Source organism: Euwallacea similis, chromosome 8 (assembly GCF_039881205.1).
Source record: "Euwallacea similis isolate ESF13 chromosome 8, ESF131.1, whole genome shotgun sequence".
In the NCBI taxonomy this organism is placed as follows: domain Eukaryota; kingdom Metazoa; phylum Arthropoda; class Insecta; order Coleoptera; family Curculionidae; genus Euwallacea; species Euwallacea similis.
In genome coordinates this window covers 1,391,604-1,410,458 of record NC_089616.1, presented here as the reverse complement: position 1 = coordinate 1,410,458, position 18,855 = coordinate 1,391,604, and the positions used below count along the sequence as shown (strand labels likewise).

The following is an 18,855-nucleotide window of genomic DNA, read 5'->3' as shown; positions in this document are numbered from 1 at the left end:
TCTAGTACTGTAAACACACCTAGAGCGTGATAGTTGACCGGGACAACAACGAGTTCTGCATATGGAAGAAGTGCTAAATTTTGTTGAGGAATATCCTTCCACTAGTACTCGAAAAATATCCTCAAAATAAATGTCTCCAATCAGGAGAACACTCCCTGAGAAACTGTTTCACCCCCACAATTGGTGGTACTGTTTCACGGCCTTCCCGATTGCTGATCTGACACTCTTGGATTTTTGTTTATTGGGACTTATGGGGAACATTTAACAATACCAACGTTTTTCCGGATGTAAAAAAACCCGCAAAGCTTTGACAAAAAAAAAAGCTTTCGATAATGACACTGACTCGTCAATTGCAGAATTAACTTTCCCGACATTTACGTAGGCACTTATGTGGAAAATTACGTGCATCATGCAATAGACCCTTCAAAAGGATCATATTGTAAGTTTAAACTTATACGAGAATAACACCATTTGTCTGAGAATAATAAGGACCACGGGCAGATCTGAGGTATAATTGAATGTTAGATGAATAATTCATGGGCGGCCACAACTCACCAGGGACCACGTTGCCTCACTTTATGCGCCTTCTGACCGTTTTTGGCAAATGAATTGCTGCGTCACTATGTCACGCTTGCCGCCCTTTATTTTCAATTACGGCTGCCTTCGTGTAGTTAAATTAGCGTGTCAAATTGTTTGGGATTCAATTTCGTATACGGCAACTAGAAAATAGCCCGAAACAACCGCCTGAAAAAGTTTTTCTTTTAAAGGTCTAAATTGTTACAGACAGTTTGGGCACTCTTGGGGATGTTTTTCTTTCTAAATGTCGTGTTTTATGCATGACGTCATACAGTAATGATCTCAAATTTATAGTGACGCGCAGTGCTTTTGCACATGCTCTGCTGGTTAAATGCAACTGCGATCTGTCATTCTCCATGGAGGTAGATTTACTGCTCACGTAATAAATTACCCGCTGGTCACATCCATGAAAGTAACCATTACGTATGGAGCAATTTACGTACTAATGTATGTATATGTGCGCCTTGGGGTGGGCATGATTACCAAAGTCACGTGCTAATACAACAAAGACTTCTCTTGGGGTTTTCCCCAATGAGGATTTTTTGGTAATCACTTTCCTTCCACTTCGGTTCATCTCGAGCCAATTACAGGCAGCCGAAATTCAGCAGGCATGTTGGTCCTGGGGCAAAACATCTCCATCACACCAGGAAGAGCATTTTGTAAGAAAAACAAATGCGTTCAACCATATGTCGCCCAGCGATCCCTTTGGGCAAACGTCGAAGTTCCACGGTCCACGCGTGGAACGTGGAATCATGGCGAGTTACTGAATGCGTGGAATTTGACGTTATTGAGACACGCACAATCTATGTACGTACTTGTACCAAACTGACGTGATTGCTGTTTTAACTGGAACGCACTGTATAATGTGGAGACACAATAATAAACTGAATTTAAATAAAGATGGGATTTTAAGATATGGCGGAAACAAGATGGGAACGAAATGAGAAAATGAATATTTGTGAATAATGCTCCAGCAATAAAGCCAGGGCGGCCGGAACGACAAAATGCAATCATTCTACTCCAGTTAAAGTTTAGGTTGGCTTTATTTAGTTGTTCGTCGACGTAGCTTACCGTCGAGTGCCTGCGCTTCGTAATCAACTAAACTGATTAACTAACAATCTCCGTGCTAAGCCAAATAGAGTTTATAATTGGAAAAAACTGGCCCAGCTGTAGCGCTCTGTTTAGAACCGGAGTTGTTCTAGAGGTTTTAAATGTTCAGCCATAAGGTCGGCCTGTATCGGTAATTATTGCATCCCACGTGATTTGCATCAGAAGTCGTACCGGCCAAATTCCAATTTGTTATGCAAAGCGTTTCGAAAGATGTGACCAAAAAAAAACTGGCGAAAAATATTGATCGCTCTGTATGTTGGTGACGATCTGGATTGTTTCTGAGACGCCCTGTATATGTAACTCGAAAAGAGATGACGTTTTGCTATCAGCAGCAGTTTGAGTTTTGTTAAAAAAATGTAAAATCTAAAACGCGGAGCTGGCCACTGGCTTAATTTTTCACAAAGTGAGATAAATTAATGGCAGTATCCCATAAAATCAAGAATTTTCCCGATTTTACTAACTTATTTTACACTGGTATCACTTACATTAGTCTCCAGATATGCGAAACCAATTGAGACACACGATATCTAAGACGATTAAACCACTTTCTCCATGCTTAAAAAAAAGAATGATAAGGTTTTAGTTCCTTTAGAGCTCAGAGAAGTGCTTAAACCAATAGGTATAGTTTGTTACACTCGGAGGTTCCTTCTAATACATGTTAAAATCCGGGATAATCTTCCACTCGTTCCTTGTAACTTAATAATAGCAATAATTGAATCTCCCGGGGTATTATATCACATGAATACACGCTGGCTTACCTAATAGTATTTACCGAGATTGGAAAACGTGATGGGCATCTACCCTATACAGACGGTTTATTTACGAATATTTGCACAACCTATTATATGTAGCGTTATATTTCGAAGTTGATTTGATTTATTTTATTATTGAAGGCTCACATGGATCTTTGTAATAAATCGGTACTACTTTGCTACCATTTGAGTACCTCTAGTAGAACATTAAAGTTCCACTAGCACCTGTTTTTTCCGATGCTACTTACCAAAAGCTTCATAAAGCCGTATTTCAGTTAAGCTCAAGAAAAATTACATCATTATGGAACATTATAAAGGACGTCAGTGTTGTCAGAATTATTTTCTTCTGAATGCAATAAAAAGAAAAAGTGCCTTTAGGAGTATTTAAGCATATCACAAAGCGATTACGACCAATTAAATTGCCGAACACCTTTCATCTTATTCATCCCTCAATCGCCGTGCGGAGAGGATTTTATGAGCTTTAAAAAATCAATTCAATTAAATGAAAAAATATATTGCTTAACACGTGTCTGGGAAAAGCTCTTTGATGATACTGAAGTTGGCTGTTAGGGGTGAAGTCGATAAATGCAAAGAGTATATGTAGAAGGCTGTCCACGAAAGGTGATCCTGTAACTTATCTTGGAAAGTGAGAAATTAACTACACAAGCCATTCAAAATAACGGCGATACGCCAATTCGTCAAGAATTAGGAAAACATATTGAATGTAATTAACAGCATCGACCTCCGCATGAAATTAATAGGCAATTACCAATGAACCTTAGAAAAGTTTACCTTAAAACTCAGTTTATTGATCAGATTTTTCTATATAGTTTCAGACAAAAAACCGAATTTATTATAACAACCCATTATTATGTCGCTGAAATTATGTTATAGAATATTTAATTAGAACTTAAATGGTTCAAAATATACAGGGTGTTTTATTTAAAATAACAATGTTAAAGTATATACTTACGAGATATACAGGATATATATATTTGTTTCTTGGAACTTTTTTGACCCCTATTTTTCGGCTAGTTACCATCATAATTAGCAAACAAAGTTTTCCTGCACCATACCATCAGGAACTTCTCTTTCACCCTAGACAATAAAAATTTAATTGGCATCTAATTTTGTTCATATTTAAGGATTTTCAATTTAGAATTAAAAGTTCTCGCCTTGTGTGAATTTTAAATTGCCGCTAATAAAACAATGAACGATATCATTAATTTTGTTGACGAGACGCCCTTGAGTTATCGAACAGAATTGCTGAATGGCCCTTTTCACGTGGTAGAAAAGGTGCAATCTAAAGATACCTATGTGGGCTTACAATTAAATTTATTACGCGATTTGAGGAAGGAGAAAATCTTTCAAGAGCGAGTTGCGGATGCTGAAATCGACGGGAATTGAATTTAAAAATACTCCTAAAATACTCTACTATTTTTTGTTGTTTTTTCTACTTGATATTAAAAATAATTGACCGAACATTTGTCCCCCTAACCCAATAAACAGATAAAAGGGACTAAAGCGAGGTCCTAATCTTTAAAATGCATGGCATTTTATTCGAAACTGCACACATACTCCTATTTTATATCCTACTAAAATATGATGTGTGATGATCGTTAGCAATTGTAGTGACTATATTCCCTTGCTCGTTTATCACATAACCTGCGTTTGTTAACTGGTACGCAAACGTGCTTGCATTTGTGTTTGGCGTATTCTGTGAGGTAACTACATTAGCACTCGATAGAATTTGCGGTACTGGAGTAACCAAAAAGGTTTGAGATTGTTGATTAACAGATGTTTCAGTTGAAGAAACAACTAAGGGAATAACTTGCTGAACTTCACTGCTAATGATACATTTTTGTACTTGTTGAATATTTTGGTCTTTCTGTCTTTCCACATTGCGAATTTGCGCTGGCAGCTGAACTTGAACATGCGGTTGATTCTGTGTTAAAATTTGTTGTGGATGTTGCTGTTGCGGTTGCTGAGCAGGAGGTTGGTGATTATTTCCTCTAGGTTCTAACTTACAAAATTTAACATGTGGAAACTGTTCTTTCATAAAATGCCTGAATGTTGAATAACCCATAAGTTTTACGCCCGGTTCTAAAATCTGTCCATATTCTTTATAGGCGTCATGGAGATTCTTTCGCGTCACATCCCAAGGTAACTGGATGGGCAATTTGGTATTAAGAATATCTCTTTCTCCTGTATGCTGTTCCAAATATTGCTTCAAAAATTCTCTGGCATGACAATAAATATCTAAGCTAAATGTGTTATGAGGTTTCTTCCCATGATTTCCGTGCACCCTTGGGGCGACACCATGCGTCATAACGTGTTTTCTAATTCTTTTCAATTGATAATGGGTACAATTTTCCAGATACAAAAAGGCGTCTAGGCATACCCTTCGCCCTTGATAAACATACTGGGCCCTAAGTCTTCGTCTTTCTCTATGTCTTACAGTGATATCAGGATTTGCAAGACAAGCCATTGTTACTCCCATCAAATACATATCATGCTCGCCTTTTGTGAGCTCTGCAATATTATGTCGATGTTTAAATACAGTCTCTGGATTCAGGCCCCTAAAGCAACTTTCATCATGGCATTCGCAGCCTCTTTTAAACCGCTCCTTAACTTGGACAGGATTTTCTTCCAGCTTTGTTGGTTCGCTTGCAGCAGGAAGACCAATAGCTTTTTTCTTTTGCTCTCTAGGAGAAACTTTTTTCCTATTGACGGACTTGGGACGATTAGATTTACTTTTTTGTGTTGGTTTGTGTTTTGGCTCGATACTTTTAGACGCACTTTGGGAAGTAGTTTCTTCAGAAATTGGTTGACTTGCATATATGGCTGTCAAGTTTGAATCCAGTGGGTCAACAATAGCATGGCCCTCCCAAATAACCTTAAAAAGTACATCAATCTATTGATTTACTGCACCAAAGGGCACTTACCACTTGAGGGTCATCTATAGTCGGAAAAGTGCTTGTGCCATCAATAGTTGAGAAATAAGAATGACTTATTGAAACAGGAGTATAATGAATGGCCGCCTGTTCTTCAGTACCAACACTAACATCTGCCTCTTGATTGAAATTTGTATTATGACTCTGATTCTCATCCATCTCACCGTCTTGTTTCTCAGACAATAAACTGTGTAAGACCTCACTTGCTTCTTTTCCTGTCACATCTTCAGCCATCTGAAACAGTTTACTAATTGTCCTCTAAATTGCTTTACCTACAGGGTTAGTAAAATGAATGTGAACAGCCTCAATGTGTGACAGTTGCTGAACCAGTGTGGCTCTATAAAAATGAGAATTTTGATGGAACATTATGTATCCCTATATTGTTGCCCATTTGGACATAGTTTACTGTTATAATTTTTGTTATAAATGTGCAGTGTTTGAGTCTTGGTTGATTTAAGACTTGAGAACTAAAAACATAATGTATAATATGGAAAACAACACAAGTAATACAAAATGAAAGCAATAGGTGCTGGGTAGTTTGGTAGGGAACAGCTTTAACTGGCTTTTAAATGATTCATTTGTCTTTAAATGACTGAAAATTATTTAAATAAAAACACAAGTGAAACAAATTAAAAGAAATATTGCGGGCAACCGGCGATATAGTACTACACGAAAACCGTCCTTATGGAAATGATCTAAGGTTCAAATTTGCTAGAAGTCAGACAAAATTCAACCCTATTGATATTGTTTAACAACAACTTTCTTACCTTTTACTTTGTTTATACCTGTAAAATGGTTTAAAATCACATTAACATTAATTCGTACTTCACCTAGACACCATTTTTCGTACCTACAATTACGATTTTCCTTGTTTTCATATAAATTAAGCTAAAATCAATGTTCTACATAAAAATCATAATAAAAATAGCCATAGCCAATGAAGTAATCTTAATACATCGCTTCCTTTTGTTCGGCTGTCCGATTTCAACTTCGAATTTATGATTTACCATCTCTTTAGGCGTTTTCAAATACCGCACTTTGCTCGATTTCATCTAGAAAATGTCAATCCCCGCACTCCAAGAACTAGTGAGAACCAGTGTATAATAATTTGAGCATAATTAAATGAGAACTTTAATTTAGAATTCAAATCTTTAAATTTGATATATTTTAAAATTGGCAAGATGGCATAGTTAAAAATTGAAATGTCTGCTTTTCATTGCAGCGTAGTTCCATTCGTTGCTGTACACAAACACTGCGCAGGTCCACCCAACAGTTTTCAACTGCACCTGCATGCATTTTTAAGTTGAGTTTAAATTGTTGATCGTTAAAACACACCACTCTAAGTAAATTCCTCAAAATTTGAAATATTTTCTGTTTCATCTCCAGCCTTGTCGTTGCCCTCAAAATCAAAATATTTTTCGAACTTGTCTTGATTGATTTGTTATTAAAGTGACATTTTTATTGACAGAACTGCTCGAAAGTGTTATGTCTAATATAATACTTAGATTGTAATGCACGAATTTCTAATACGCAATGCAAATGCTGTATCGAAATCATCATGAAACGACATAAGTAATATAAATATTTGAAATGCTTATTGTTGTAAACGTAATACAAAATGTCACGTGACACTGGACATTAGTAATGGAGCACCTTGAATTTGACGCATGCGTAGAAACGTGTGAGTACCTCATCCTCCAACTTGAAATGATAATTTTCGAATTTTATTCCAGCTATATATTACATTGTTTTTATAAGCTTAACGCTAAGACCTCGCCCTCTCGTCGAGGAAAGCCGAAGCACACCGAACGAAGAAGCCGAGAGGTTCCGAGGACAAGAATTGAAGTTGATGTTGAATTTTCTATTTAAAATTCTGAGGGATATGTTAGTAGTTAGTAATATCTATTTATATATTGTCACCAAATTACTCAACACTGTTCTTCATCTTTTGGTTAAGTATAAACACCAATAACATAGTAATTTTGTAGTAGTAGTCATCACTGAAGGCAAAAGAATTATTTTCGTCCATCTGCATAGTGGCCAGCCAGTGATCCAATTCGTTGTTCCAGTAATCGTGTATACATTTAATTGAAGATGATACTCACTTCAATAACGTACTAATCGCTCGCCAGTATTTCAAGTAAGTATAATACTTACCTATTTTTAATTAGCCTTTCTGTAATGTGTTTACATTGGGGGATAGGCCCTTTAATGCTCCCCAGCTAATGAGTCAACAGTCTTTCCAACCAATTCTTTTTTATTATGTCTTAACTGAAGTAGACTACATGACCATGTTTTCAAAATTAACTTTCAAGGTGCAGGAGTGTCCAAATATGTCTATTTATAGAGTGTCTCATTAATTAGGCCCACCACTTGTAAACAATATTTTTATGTACTGAATGGGGACATTAATTGCTAAAAGAACTAGGCACTTACTAATTAAATAAGGTACATTTTTAGATTTTTCTGCCTTATTTTTGCCAGTATAACACAGTATGGTGATTTCATCGTGATAAATAAGTTTTGACTGGAAGACTGTAAGGAGTCTCGAGAGCCCCCAAGAAAATATTAAGCATAGCAAACTGATAGAATTACTTTGTTTATTTTACTTTCTGGGCGGTAGATTTACTGTTTATATCAGGATCTAATAGGGATTGTCCTTGAAAGTTAAACCCAGGGCTAATCTGCCTTAAAGTCCAATTTGTAAACTGGCACAACATAGCACAACACAGGCATTTCATGAAATGCAAATTATATGACCCTATTTTGTTTCATTCTTCCCTATTCTTATTTTTTTCTTTAACTTTGTTCAAGCCATGAAATTATTTGCAAAATAGATAAATTTGAATAACACTGAGGTATTTGACAGCCACATTGATTCTGATCAAGATCTGTCAGAATCTGAAGTTTGCAGAAATTTGAATATTTAGATTAGTCATTTTTTCCCAATATTGTCAGTTAGTAATTTTTATTAATCATATCGACACTCATCACAGTTACATCCATTGCATATGGAAATTTCTGTTAAAGAAATTGGATTTGTCACTTCTGTCTCATGCTGATAAAACGATAGATATTGAAAAGAGACTCGGAACGTGATGTCATACATATATTTAATTTGCACATTACATCATGAAAATTCGAGTTTGGAGGTATAATAGCCTTCTGTAGAGACCTTTTTGTGTATATATTAGAGATTTAGTAGTTCCTAAGTTTTAGTATTGTGGTATTGGAGATAGTAAGAAGGTAACGGCGAACAAACAGACCGAGCCATCTGGGGATGAAGCACTGTCCAACGAGTGTACTACTAGCATCATTACTATCGTAAATGGTCACGTGTCAGGGAACCCCCCTTTGGACTGGGGTACCTCCCTAGAGCTGAAAAGGAAAGGGAAATTAATAATGGAGAGTTGCAACTTCTACCAAATTTTATGCAACTTATTAATTATTATTTAAAATAATTGTAAAACTCAGAAAACTTTTTTTTATCGATTGATTCATCAGATCAAATTGCCCTTACCGTAGAGAATTTTACTATGTTCGGTTGAACTAAACGCGAGGCAACTATTTTTGGCAGAAAAGCCCTGAATTATTGCTATATGTAAATATCGGACCCTACACAACTTAACATATGTGCTTTATCACGTAATTAAAGCAATATTTTAAACCGTTTCATTCTTACATTACGTAGACATTCTTTGTCCCTGCACGGCTAAATTGGAAGAAATATGATAGTTTAACTTAGTTACTTTAATTCGCCTGCATAATTTAAAGCTCGTATTATGTAATGAAGACATCCTTAACCGACCGTCGCATCACTAACAAAATTTTTCAAAGAATCTCCAAGCAATTAAATGTTTTCTTAACAGTGTCATTCTTCTTGTACACTCTCTGCATCTTTTTGCTTGATGGGTTTTTGTTATCATCGAGGGGTAAATATGTCGAGTGTGTAAACCACAATATCTTAGCGATTTGCTCAGCAAGTTGTCAATATTGCAAAACCATATCGGTTTATGTTAAAGTTTTATCAAATGAGGTCAAGGTCAATGCGATATGTGGTCTTTTTTAAATGAACGAGATTGTTTAAAATTGCAGATGTCAAAGATGCACTAATTTAAGAAAGCTTATGAAATAGGGCGCTTTATATAGATGCGTGCCCCATAGCTGTTTCCCAGACGATGAGATTTTAACATGCCCTTAACGGCGTTGCCAATTTGTCTTTGGTTTCCGAGATTATACGGAAAATGTGAACTTAGTTAAAGCCTTTAATCGAAAATATTCGTCGTACCACAAAAGAATGATGATTTTTATATCTTTAATGTAGATTCATTTTTTCTCTCTTCCAGATATCCAATAGATTTAGAAGCATGGACTTCAAGCACTTATGTTATCTACTTCTAATCATAGTACATTATTGTCATGCTAGAGAAGGTAGGAATTCCTTTTTTTCTCTAACCGAACTTTTTCCTCTCCGTGTTCTAAGTAAAATTTGCTTTTCAGTACCCTCCCCACCATTAATTGTGAAACAACCTCCCACCGACGAAGTCCTCTTCCAAGTGGAACAAAATGGCGAAAACGACAAGCCTTTTTACATTGAGTGCGAAGCTGAAGGCGAGCCGGCGCCGAAATATTTCTGGATGAAGAACGGCAAAAAATTTGATTGGCAAGCTTATGACGACAGAATCTCTCAACAAACCGGTCGCGGAACCCTATCGATCTCCAAACCCTCTGAAGTAGATATTGGACAATATCAGTGTTTCGCTGAGAACCAGTATGGCACCGCCACCTCCAACTCCGTATTTATGCGGAAAGCCGAACTCAACTCCTTCAAAAACGCTCCTCCGATTTCTTTAACGGGCCGAGAAGGTGAAGCATTCAATTTAACTTGTCAACCACCAGACGGGTGGCCAAAACCTGTGGTGCACTGGATCATCATGTATACCAACGGGGGATTTAAAACAATAAACTCTTCGAGAATGACTCTCGATCCTGAGGGGAATCTATGGTTCTCTAATCTAACTTTATCTGACAACACTGATAACTTCATGTATGCTTGTGCAGCAACGAGTCCATTTAAACATGAATACAAATATGGAAACCGGGTTTTGTTGAATGTTGTAGCTGCAGGAGTTTCAGCTGCTCAAAACAAGGTGCAACCAGTGCTACAGTATGTTACCAGGAAGAACGAGATCGCGTATAGAGGAAAAAGAGTTGAGCTGTTCTGTATATATGGTGGAACGTAAGTAAACATTTTTATTGAACTAGTAGATTTTTGTATTAAGTTTATATACGAGTTCTTGCTGTCAATTATGAAAAATGGTAAAAAAAATCTAAAATTTGCTATAAGAATTCTTTAAATCTTTCAGACCGCTACCGCAGACGCTTTGGCACAAAAACGGGAAACCTCTTCGATCTACAGACAGAGTGACGCAGGGTAATTACGGCAAATCCCTTATTATTAAAGTCGTAGATTTTGAAGATGAGGGAACGTACACTTGCGAGGTTAGCAATGGAGTTGGCGATTCTAAGTCTTATTCTATCAATCTTAAGGTCTTGGGTGAGTAATAAGTTACTACTTCGTCACAATTTCTAATTCGAAACGCACACTTCTAACACCTACAATGCATCTCATTGTATCAACTATATAAATAAAGGGGCACCAATTATAAAATTTCATTCATATGTTATAATGAGTAATGGTAACATGTATTTTAATTAAGTATCCAGTTAAACTGAGTCATACATGCCATTGTTCGCAATTAAAAAAATTATTATAAATCGCAACAGCAAACCAACACAAAACACCTTTTCTTGCATTTAAAAATGTTTTCATGCATTAGCCTAAACCCTATAATACCTTTTCAGCTGTTCCATACTTCATCGAAGAACCTAAGGTAATAACTGCAGCCGAAGATGAGACAGCAGAATTCCGATGTCAAGCTGGAGGTGTCCCAGAACCAGAAATTAAATGGATTTTCAATGGAAGACCAATTGAGCAGGCACCGAAAAACGATAGACGAAGGATTGAGCAAGGCAGACTGATTATTGAACGCCTTGTTAAGAGTGATACAGCCAATTACGGTTGCAACGCCACCAATTCACTGGGTTACGTTTATAAGGATGTTTACGTGAATGTCCAAGCTTTGTCACCAGAGATCACTGAGGCTCCTAGGGATACTGCGGCAGTTGATGATCAGAGCATTAATATGACTTGTAAAGTAATGGGTGCTCCTAGACCGACTATTAAGTGGATTCGTAACGGAGAAGAACTAACTGGGGGCAGGTTTAGAGTTCAGGAAAGTGGAGATTTGCTTATTACGGATATCCAATTTGATGACAGAGGAAATTACACATGTTATGCTGAAAATAAATTAGGAAAAGCTAGTGCTAATGCAAGGCTGGATGTAAAAGAGCACACATACATAACAGACGGTCCAGAAGATTATGAAGTCGAATCTGGCACACCTGCGACATTTCGATGTAATGCTGTTACTGATGCCTCATTGGAGCTCGAGATACTGTGGCTGAAAACTGGTCAACCAATAGACTTCGAAGCTGAGCCTCGTTTCGTTAAATCCTCTGACTATTCGTTAACCATTACCAAAACCATTGAATTAGACTCTGGGACGTACACTTGTGTTGCTAGAACAGAACTAGATCAGGCTACTGCGCAGGCGCAGTTGATTGTGCAGGACATCCCAAACCCGCCTGGAGATATCAGAGTGGAGTGTCATCGCATGGACGCAACTATCCAGTGGTCACCAAAGGGAGATAACAGAGCGCCTATTTTGCGATACATCATCCAGTACAACACAAGTTTCACTCCAGATTCCTGGGAAGATGCTTTCAGTGACGTCCCTCCAGTAGATACCACTTACACGATACCCATGAGCTCTTGGGCAAATTATACTTTTAGAGTCATTGCAGTTAATAAAATTGGAAGATCACTGCCTTCCCCTCATTCAGAGATATGTTCAACTCCTCCAGCTGTGCCACATAAAAATCCTGATAATGTAGTTGGAGAAGGAGATAGACCAGATAATTTGGTAATTACTTGGACACCGATGCCTCAAATTGAACACGCGGCACCCGGTTTTAAATACAGAGTGTACTATAAGAGGGATATCTTAGAAAAAGATTATGAACCTCCTCAAGAAATTACTGATTGGCGTGTAGGACGATTTGAAATTCCTAATCAACCGTCCTTCCAACAGTATAGAATTAAAGTATTAGCTGTAAATGATGAAGGAGAGGCGGATGTGTCTCCCCAAGAAGTTATTGGATATTCAGGCGAAAGTGAGCCTTTAGAAGCACCTCAAAATTTCACGGTACTCAACGTTCAGAGCCCCACAAACGCCCTTCTTAGCTGGATTGCTGTGCCGTTGGAGTCAGTTCGAGGTAAAGTGATCATTCGATGCATTTTGGGCTTTTATTAATCGATGAATTTTTTAGGTCATTTTAAAGGTTACAAAATACGTACTTGGAGCGACCAATCTCCGATTCATAACGAAATCCAAGTTCAAGGGGGCAACGCCAAAGCATTAGTGAATACTTTCGTGCCAAATTCCAAAAATTACGCTCAAGTTTACGTCTACAATGGAAAATATAACGGACCCCCTAGTGAAACTCTCAGTTTCCATACTCCAGAAGGAGTTCCTGGCGAAATGGATGTATTGGAAGCCACCCCACTGGGATCGTCAGCATTTATGCTGAAGTGGGAAAAACCAGATAGGCCTAATGGAAATTTAACTGGGTATAATATATATTACGCCGAGGTAGATCAAAATCTGAAGGTTGCGGGAGCAAATGGAAGGAAGCCTCAGATAACGGACCCAAATAGATTAAGAGCGAAATTGGCTGGTAAGTTAAAATCAATTTGAACAAACTCATAGTATAAGTTTTAATGTGTGTTTAATTTAAAGGTTTGAGACCAGCAACAAAGTATCGAATATACATTAGTGCCACTACTAAAGCAGGCGAATCTAAGCGGTACTTTATAGAAAGAAGTACTAAAGCTTTGGGTTTGCACCAACCTGGCGTGCCCCGATTCGTATGGGAATCCGTTAGGGATAATAAGGCAACTTCAGTTATAAGAGTTAATTGGATACCGAGTGAGGACGGCAAACCTGGATCCCATTTCTATGTAAAATATAAGAAGCGAGGAGAAACCATGTATTTAAAGACTCCACCTGAATTGGATGAAGATTTCCAAGAAGGTAATATTTAAAAAGCTCTTTGGTACGCGTTTAATGTTGAAATATACCAGGTGATTCAAATTAACATATACAAAGAAGACAGTTTCAAGTACAATACATATATTTCGCTCCCATATCTCATTTTTGAGTCCTCTTGTATAGATCGAAATTAGCAAGTCCACGTTTAATACGCTCAAAGTTTGACACTAATACTATTCTTTGTCTTCAGTTTCTGGATTAGAAAGTGGAAAAACTTACGAGTTCGTCGTGGTTTCTGTCGACGGCAACTTGGAAACTGAAAGTGAACCCCAGGAAGTGTCCACCAATGATGGAATTACCATAACTGCACAGGAAGCTGTGGCCACTGCTGGGTGGTTCATAGGCATGATGTTGGCTATTGTTATCTTGCTCTTAGTGTTAATAATAGTTTGCATTGTTAAACGGAATCGAGGTGGAAAATATGCGGTGCACGAACGAGAACAAGCGAACGGACGACACGATTATCCCGAAGAAGGAGGGTTTCACGAGTATTCCCAGCCGTAAGTGTCGTTTTTTTTTATCGGCCATTTTTTGTGATTTTTTAGTCATATTTGATTGGTTTTTCTTAACAAGTACTAATATTTCTTGAACTTTGTTCTAGTCACGTCTTGACATTCACTTTTCACTGGGAGTGAAGTTAACATGGCATAAAGCTTAATTTTTTTTCATATTTAATTTTTAATGAACAATTGCGGTATTAAAAAACTCCATTCTTCTAACAAAATTCTTTACGACGAAACTCGATCTCATTTAACCTTATTAACTCCCATTATATATTTCATTATCGCATACTCAGGTTGGATAGTAAGCCCCATGGAAGGCCCTCAATGAGTAGTGAACCAAAGATCAGCCCCGAAAGTGATACCGACTCCATGGCCGAATATGGAGAAGGAGACACAGGTAGGGAGCATGCGTACGTTCAACATGCATTTTTTAGATATCTTTATTGTTGCCTCATTCATTAATTATTTCTTTTTTATTTATAATTTGTTAATTTAACAATTACGATCACTTTTTATTTTCCGTTTCATTTTCGTTTTTGTTTTCATTTATGTAGAAGGTATGAATGAAGACGGATCCTTTATTGGCCAATATGGACAGAAAAGAGGTCAAGGCGAATCAACGTCCCAAGGATTTGCGACACTCGTTTAATGTGTAAGATGTTTTTAATTTACATTTGGTTGGCTTAGTTCAGTTAACATTTTATTAACACCTGCCACATTTCCACCACATTTTTCTTCGTGATTGTGTTGTTTTATTACTGATACGTTTCCGATAAATCCTCAATAACCATTGTGTTTACTAGTACCAATCAGTGTGCCTGTAGATCGGTAAAATACATTGCATTTATGTAGGGAAAGAGTTTTGTGACATATTAGTTAGACATTTTGATTTATTGGTTCTGCAAAATGCTGAGTAATCTGAGAATTATGTTGTTCCAAAAATAGAATGATTAAATTGGAATATTTTATGTTCATTTACTACATAGACAATTCTGCAATGCTTGCTCCAACTGGTAATCGCCTCGCATATTATCAGGCCTTTCAATATTTAGGAATGAACAGAATTTCTTAGAACAAACTAAAATCGGTATTCAAAATCAACGATGAACTGTAGTCCTAATAAAATGTCCACTTTAATATATTTGATTTTTTTTATAGGTCGTTTTACTGAAGACGGATCTTTCATTGGTCAATATGTTCCAAGTAATATGAAACAAATGGGTACAACTGGAGCGCCATGCACTAATAATAACGCAGTTGCCACCTACGTTTAGAAAAATCATATATTTTGCTTACGATGTGGTGTCTATGTTCTTAATTTTAAGGAAACTCTGTAGTTTACTTACAACGTTTAATAAGTTATAAAAGTGCGGTTGTAGCTTCGATATCTTGTTTTCATAAAGTGGGGAGCCCTGATTTCCCCACAATACTGAAACTATTCATGACGCAAACGTTCTTCGTGCAGAAACATTTGGACCTGGGAAATTGTAGATATTGACCACTAGTAAGTGGATTTTGGTTTACAAAATAAATTTTTCTTTAGAAAATTATAATTGAGTTGAAATCTGATAATTTCACTGGTTCATTAAAATTGTACGCTGGTTGTGTTCACTCTTTAACGTATAAGCTCTCTTTGATTCTAGTCTGTGTGACTATAAACGAATCGTAGTTTTTAGAAAGTGTAAATATAACTGAGTACACATAGAGAGAAAACAATGAAGATTTATGAAATCGCTTTGTTCGTCAAGAGTATCGTTTCAGTAGAAATATTTTAATACTGCCTTTAGCTTTATTCTAGTAGTATACTGATACACCCTACTACAAGATATTTCAGCAAGAATGGCGGAAGGGTATTATTGCCATTCTTGTGATGTTTGATTTTGCATTAATTCGTCCACTTTTGTTTAATAAACTGCTTGTCGAATCAATCACACAATACTAATTTTGTACATGCTATTTTTCTGTTACAAAATCAATTTAGTTACAAACACAATTTTTTAATAAGTGTGTCAATATAAATTAACTTCAGCGATTATTCGACAATTTCGTCCGTATTCGATATACAGGGTAATTTAATGTTTTCTGATCTTTTTTAACAAACATGTAAAAGGAGTGTTTGGTTTTCAATATGGTTTGCGCACAAGATAAAAATTGAAAAAAAAAAATTTATGAATATGCCAGCAAAATATCGGAATCTAAACATCGCCCCCTAACATATTTGTTGATTTGTTGATATTGTTAATGAAAAAGATCCGAATACGGATGAAGTTATTGCGTACTCGCGGAAATGAACTTTTTTTGTATTGTGTTAGACTGAAATGATATAAAAGAAAAATTAAACTCTGTTTCCTGACAGAATATTTTAAATGCTCGGATATAGTAGCATTTTCCAAACTTTTCGCTTGCATTCAAAATTGCTGTTATGCGGTCGATTTAGCCGGCAGTTTAGTATGTAATATTTACGAATCAAAATATGGATTTAATATAGTAATATATTTTGTTGTTCGTTACGATTTAAAATATTAACGATAGGTCATTTTTAAATTATAATGGTTTTGTTACGAAATGGAATACTAATTTCATGTAATGTATCATATTTCTGAATAACTTTGTATTATTACGTTTTAAATATGCGAGTTTAGATGCCAGCATCTTTTGATTTATGAACTTTCTCATGGGGTTTATGTAGTGTACTCGTAATCACGATATTTAATATTAATCCCTTCCTCGAGTTATCAATAATAGCCAATATCACAGCTAACAGCTTGGTTGCAGCTATTAGTCGTCACTTAAAATCCTTGGTGTAAAAAGCCATTTCATTAAATAACGTTAGAATTATATCAAACATAATGAAACTTCGTTTTACACAAAGGGCTTTAATTACACATTTTCAAATTGTCTTATTTTTATTAAAGACTTTTTGTCAGTGACTCACTGGTTTAGGTTTAGAGTTTTTTTAAATTTATATAAACGCATCGGTTTCGAGCCAATGCGTTAGTTGTAGTTATAGCAGTCAAACATTAGTTTTAGTTTTCTTCATAAAATTACTAATAATGACGTATTGAGGCTGTTGCTACACCATATATTGAGAACTTCCACATGCCATCATTTCCATGACATTTAAGGCTAATTTTAGATATATTTCACAATTAAGACGATATTAAGTTAATAGAATTATGTCGCACGATTTAAAAGAAAGTTGTTTAATTGAGAATCGATTTGAAAGTCTGCAATGCTGCTTCAGATTTATAAAATTGGTTTTTAATTAACACATTAGATATTTTCTCGAATATGAGGGATCATTACCAGACACCAATCAGCTTATTCGTTTAACCTCGTGGGACCAGCTTTTTAATGAATATTGTTTATTATGATAGCAGTCTGGTTTCTTTCAAGTCTTTAGGTAAACGCCTAATTCTGTTAACTTCTTTAGAATTGCGGAGGCGCCTTCTGTATGACTTTAACTGTGACTGATGTTCTCTCGAATAGGAATAAAAAGCAAATAACTTAAATTATCATTTTCTGGCCGCATCCAAGAATATATCTTAATTACTCGAATATACAGCAAATCCAAAAACAGGGTTGCTCGACTTTCTTTGATTTTTTGATAGCAACATTCTTGTTATTATTTGTTCAGGCCACTGGTCAAACATCGCACTCAGTAGGTTTAGCGGTAAAAAATTGCAAAATAATTGTGAAACGTAAACTGTCGGTATTTTGTTAGGCGCGAAATAAGTTATTCGATATTTCTTAATTCTTCCAACATAACATTAAGGACCGCTTGCAATCACACTTGACACACCAACATTTGCCATTGTTATTATTATTCTTTTTAAGCCAAAATTTGCGAAAAATTTACATTGGAACTAACAATAAGTCAATTTATTACTTTTTCGATTTGTATCGAATCATGGCAAAGTTATTGTTTTGTGCGTTTTATGATATTGTTTTTTACCGAATCGTTACTGAGAAAAATTGTATCAATGTACTCATTCCAGATATTAATGTCGTCTACATGTTGTTCAGGCTTTCGCATTGATGTACTTTTTTGGCATGTGGACACTGAATTTTACATAGATTAATCGTTGATTCGATGTACTGTTGGATATTGAGTATTAAATTATTAATATACATATAATTATTTAGGGGTTAATATGCTTTACTGCGGTATGAAGCAGGCGCAAAAAATTCTTCAAGTTGTGGACAGTTTTTCCCGCCTAAAAATTTGTTTTTTGGTAACATGTTCAAGAAGTTACCTCTCAGTTCTTGAATTTTCCAGATGTCTGCCCTGTTCTAAACCGTTTAGCAAATGCACCCTGTAGGGTATTGGAGGTAAAAGTGACGAGGAAATTATTCAGAATAATATTTTTCTTTAATTTCTTTGATTAGGTACATGAAATCTAATAATTTCTTCGCCATCTAGTTCTGTGTTGCTTTTAGTGATTTGAATCTCATAAATATATACTTTGAATTGCATTGCTTTTGTAACTTCGTTATGTTAATATCGGAAACTGTTTAGAAACATACAATATTTGTCATTTTTTGCACTAATAAATATTTAAATCACTCTGCATTCTTTTTTTGGTAATTACAAATTCATTTAGATCAAATTGCTGGTCATTTGAGGTTTAAGGGCCAGAAATCACAAAAGTGCCGTTGGCACGACAGTAGATAATGGTAGTTAAGACCCGACCAAACTGGGTCTCATGTGAAATAGTACTCGAAA

General features: G+C 36.0%; 2 protein-coding genes across 4 annotated transcripts; one reads left to right on the top strand and one right to left on the bottom strand.

Moving 5' to 3' along the window:
- Positions 1-3,312: 3,312 nt before the first annotated feature.
- LOC136410427 (uncharacterized) lies at positions 3,313-6,358 on the bottom strand. Its single transcript, XM_066392584.1, has 3 exons — positions 6,160-6,358; positions 5,384-5,626; positions 3,313-5,334 (listed from the first exon to the last, which is right to left on the bottom strand). The coding sequence occupies exons 2-3, from the start codon at positions 5,624-5,626 to the stop codon at positions 4,024-4,026; spliced, it is 1,554 nt and encodes a 517-aa protein (XP_066248681.1). The 5' UTR covers positions 6,160-6,358; the 3' UTR covers positions 3,313-4,023.
- An 842-nt stretch (positions 6,359-7,200) lies between these two features.
- Nrg (Neuroglian) lies at positions 7,201-18,696 on the top strand. 3 transcript variants are annotated; one of them, XM_066392744.1, is made up of 11 exons: positions 7,203-7,532; positions 9,739-9,823; positions 9,893-10,631; positions 10,759-10,949; positions 11,258-12,790; positions 12,845-13,252; positions 13,315-13,608; positions 13,817-14,126; positions 14,423-14,526; positions 14,684-14,781; positions 15,288-18,696. In XM_066392744.1, the coding sequence occupies exons 2-10, from the start codon at positions 9,760-9,762 to the stop codon at positions 14,776-14,778; spliced, it is 3,738 nt and encodes a 1,245-aa protein (XP_066248841.1). In that variant the 5' UTR covers positions 7,203-7,532; positions 9,739-9,759; the 3' UTR covers positions 14,779-14,781; positions 15,288-18,696. The 3 variants fall into 3 exon arrangements, 2 of the variants coding, with proteins under 2 accessions (XP_066248839.1, XP_066248841.1); XR_010752255.1 differs by lacking the exon at positions 14,423-14,526 and having other exon boundaries at positions 7,201-7,532; XM_066392742.1 differs by lacking the exon at positions 14,684-14,781 and having other exon boundaries at positions 7,202-7,532.
- Positions 18,697-18,855: the final 159 nt, after the last annotated feature.

What these genes read in the sequence shown, in the direction of transcription:
- Nrg (XM_066392742.1), top strand. Translation starts at nt 9,760, where the DNA reads ATGGACTTCAAGCACTTATGTTATCTACTTCTAATCATAGTACATTAT. An exon ending in TATCAATCTTAAGGTCTTGG is followed by an intron (nt 10,950 to 11,257) that starts GTGAGTAATAAG and finishes ATACCTTTTCAG; the next exon opens with CTGTTCCATACTTCATCGAA. An exon ending in ATATGGAGAAGGAGACACAG is followed by an intron (nt 14,527 to 15,287) that starts GTAGGGAGCATG and finishes TTTTTTTTATAG; the next exon opens with GTCGTTTTACTGAAGACGGA.
- LOC136410427 (XM_066392584.1), bottom strand. Translation starts at nt 5,626, where the DNA reads ATGGCTGAAGATGTGACAGGAAAAGAAGCAAGTGAGGTCTTACACAGT. An exon ending in CTATAGATGACCCTCAAGTG is followed by an intron (nt 5,335 to 5,383) that starts GTAAGTGCCCTT and finishes GTACTTTTTAAG; the next exon opens with GTTATTTGGGAGGGCCATGC.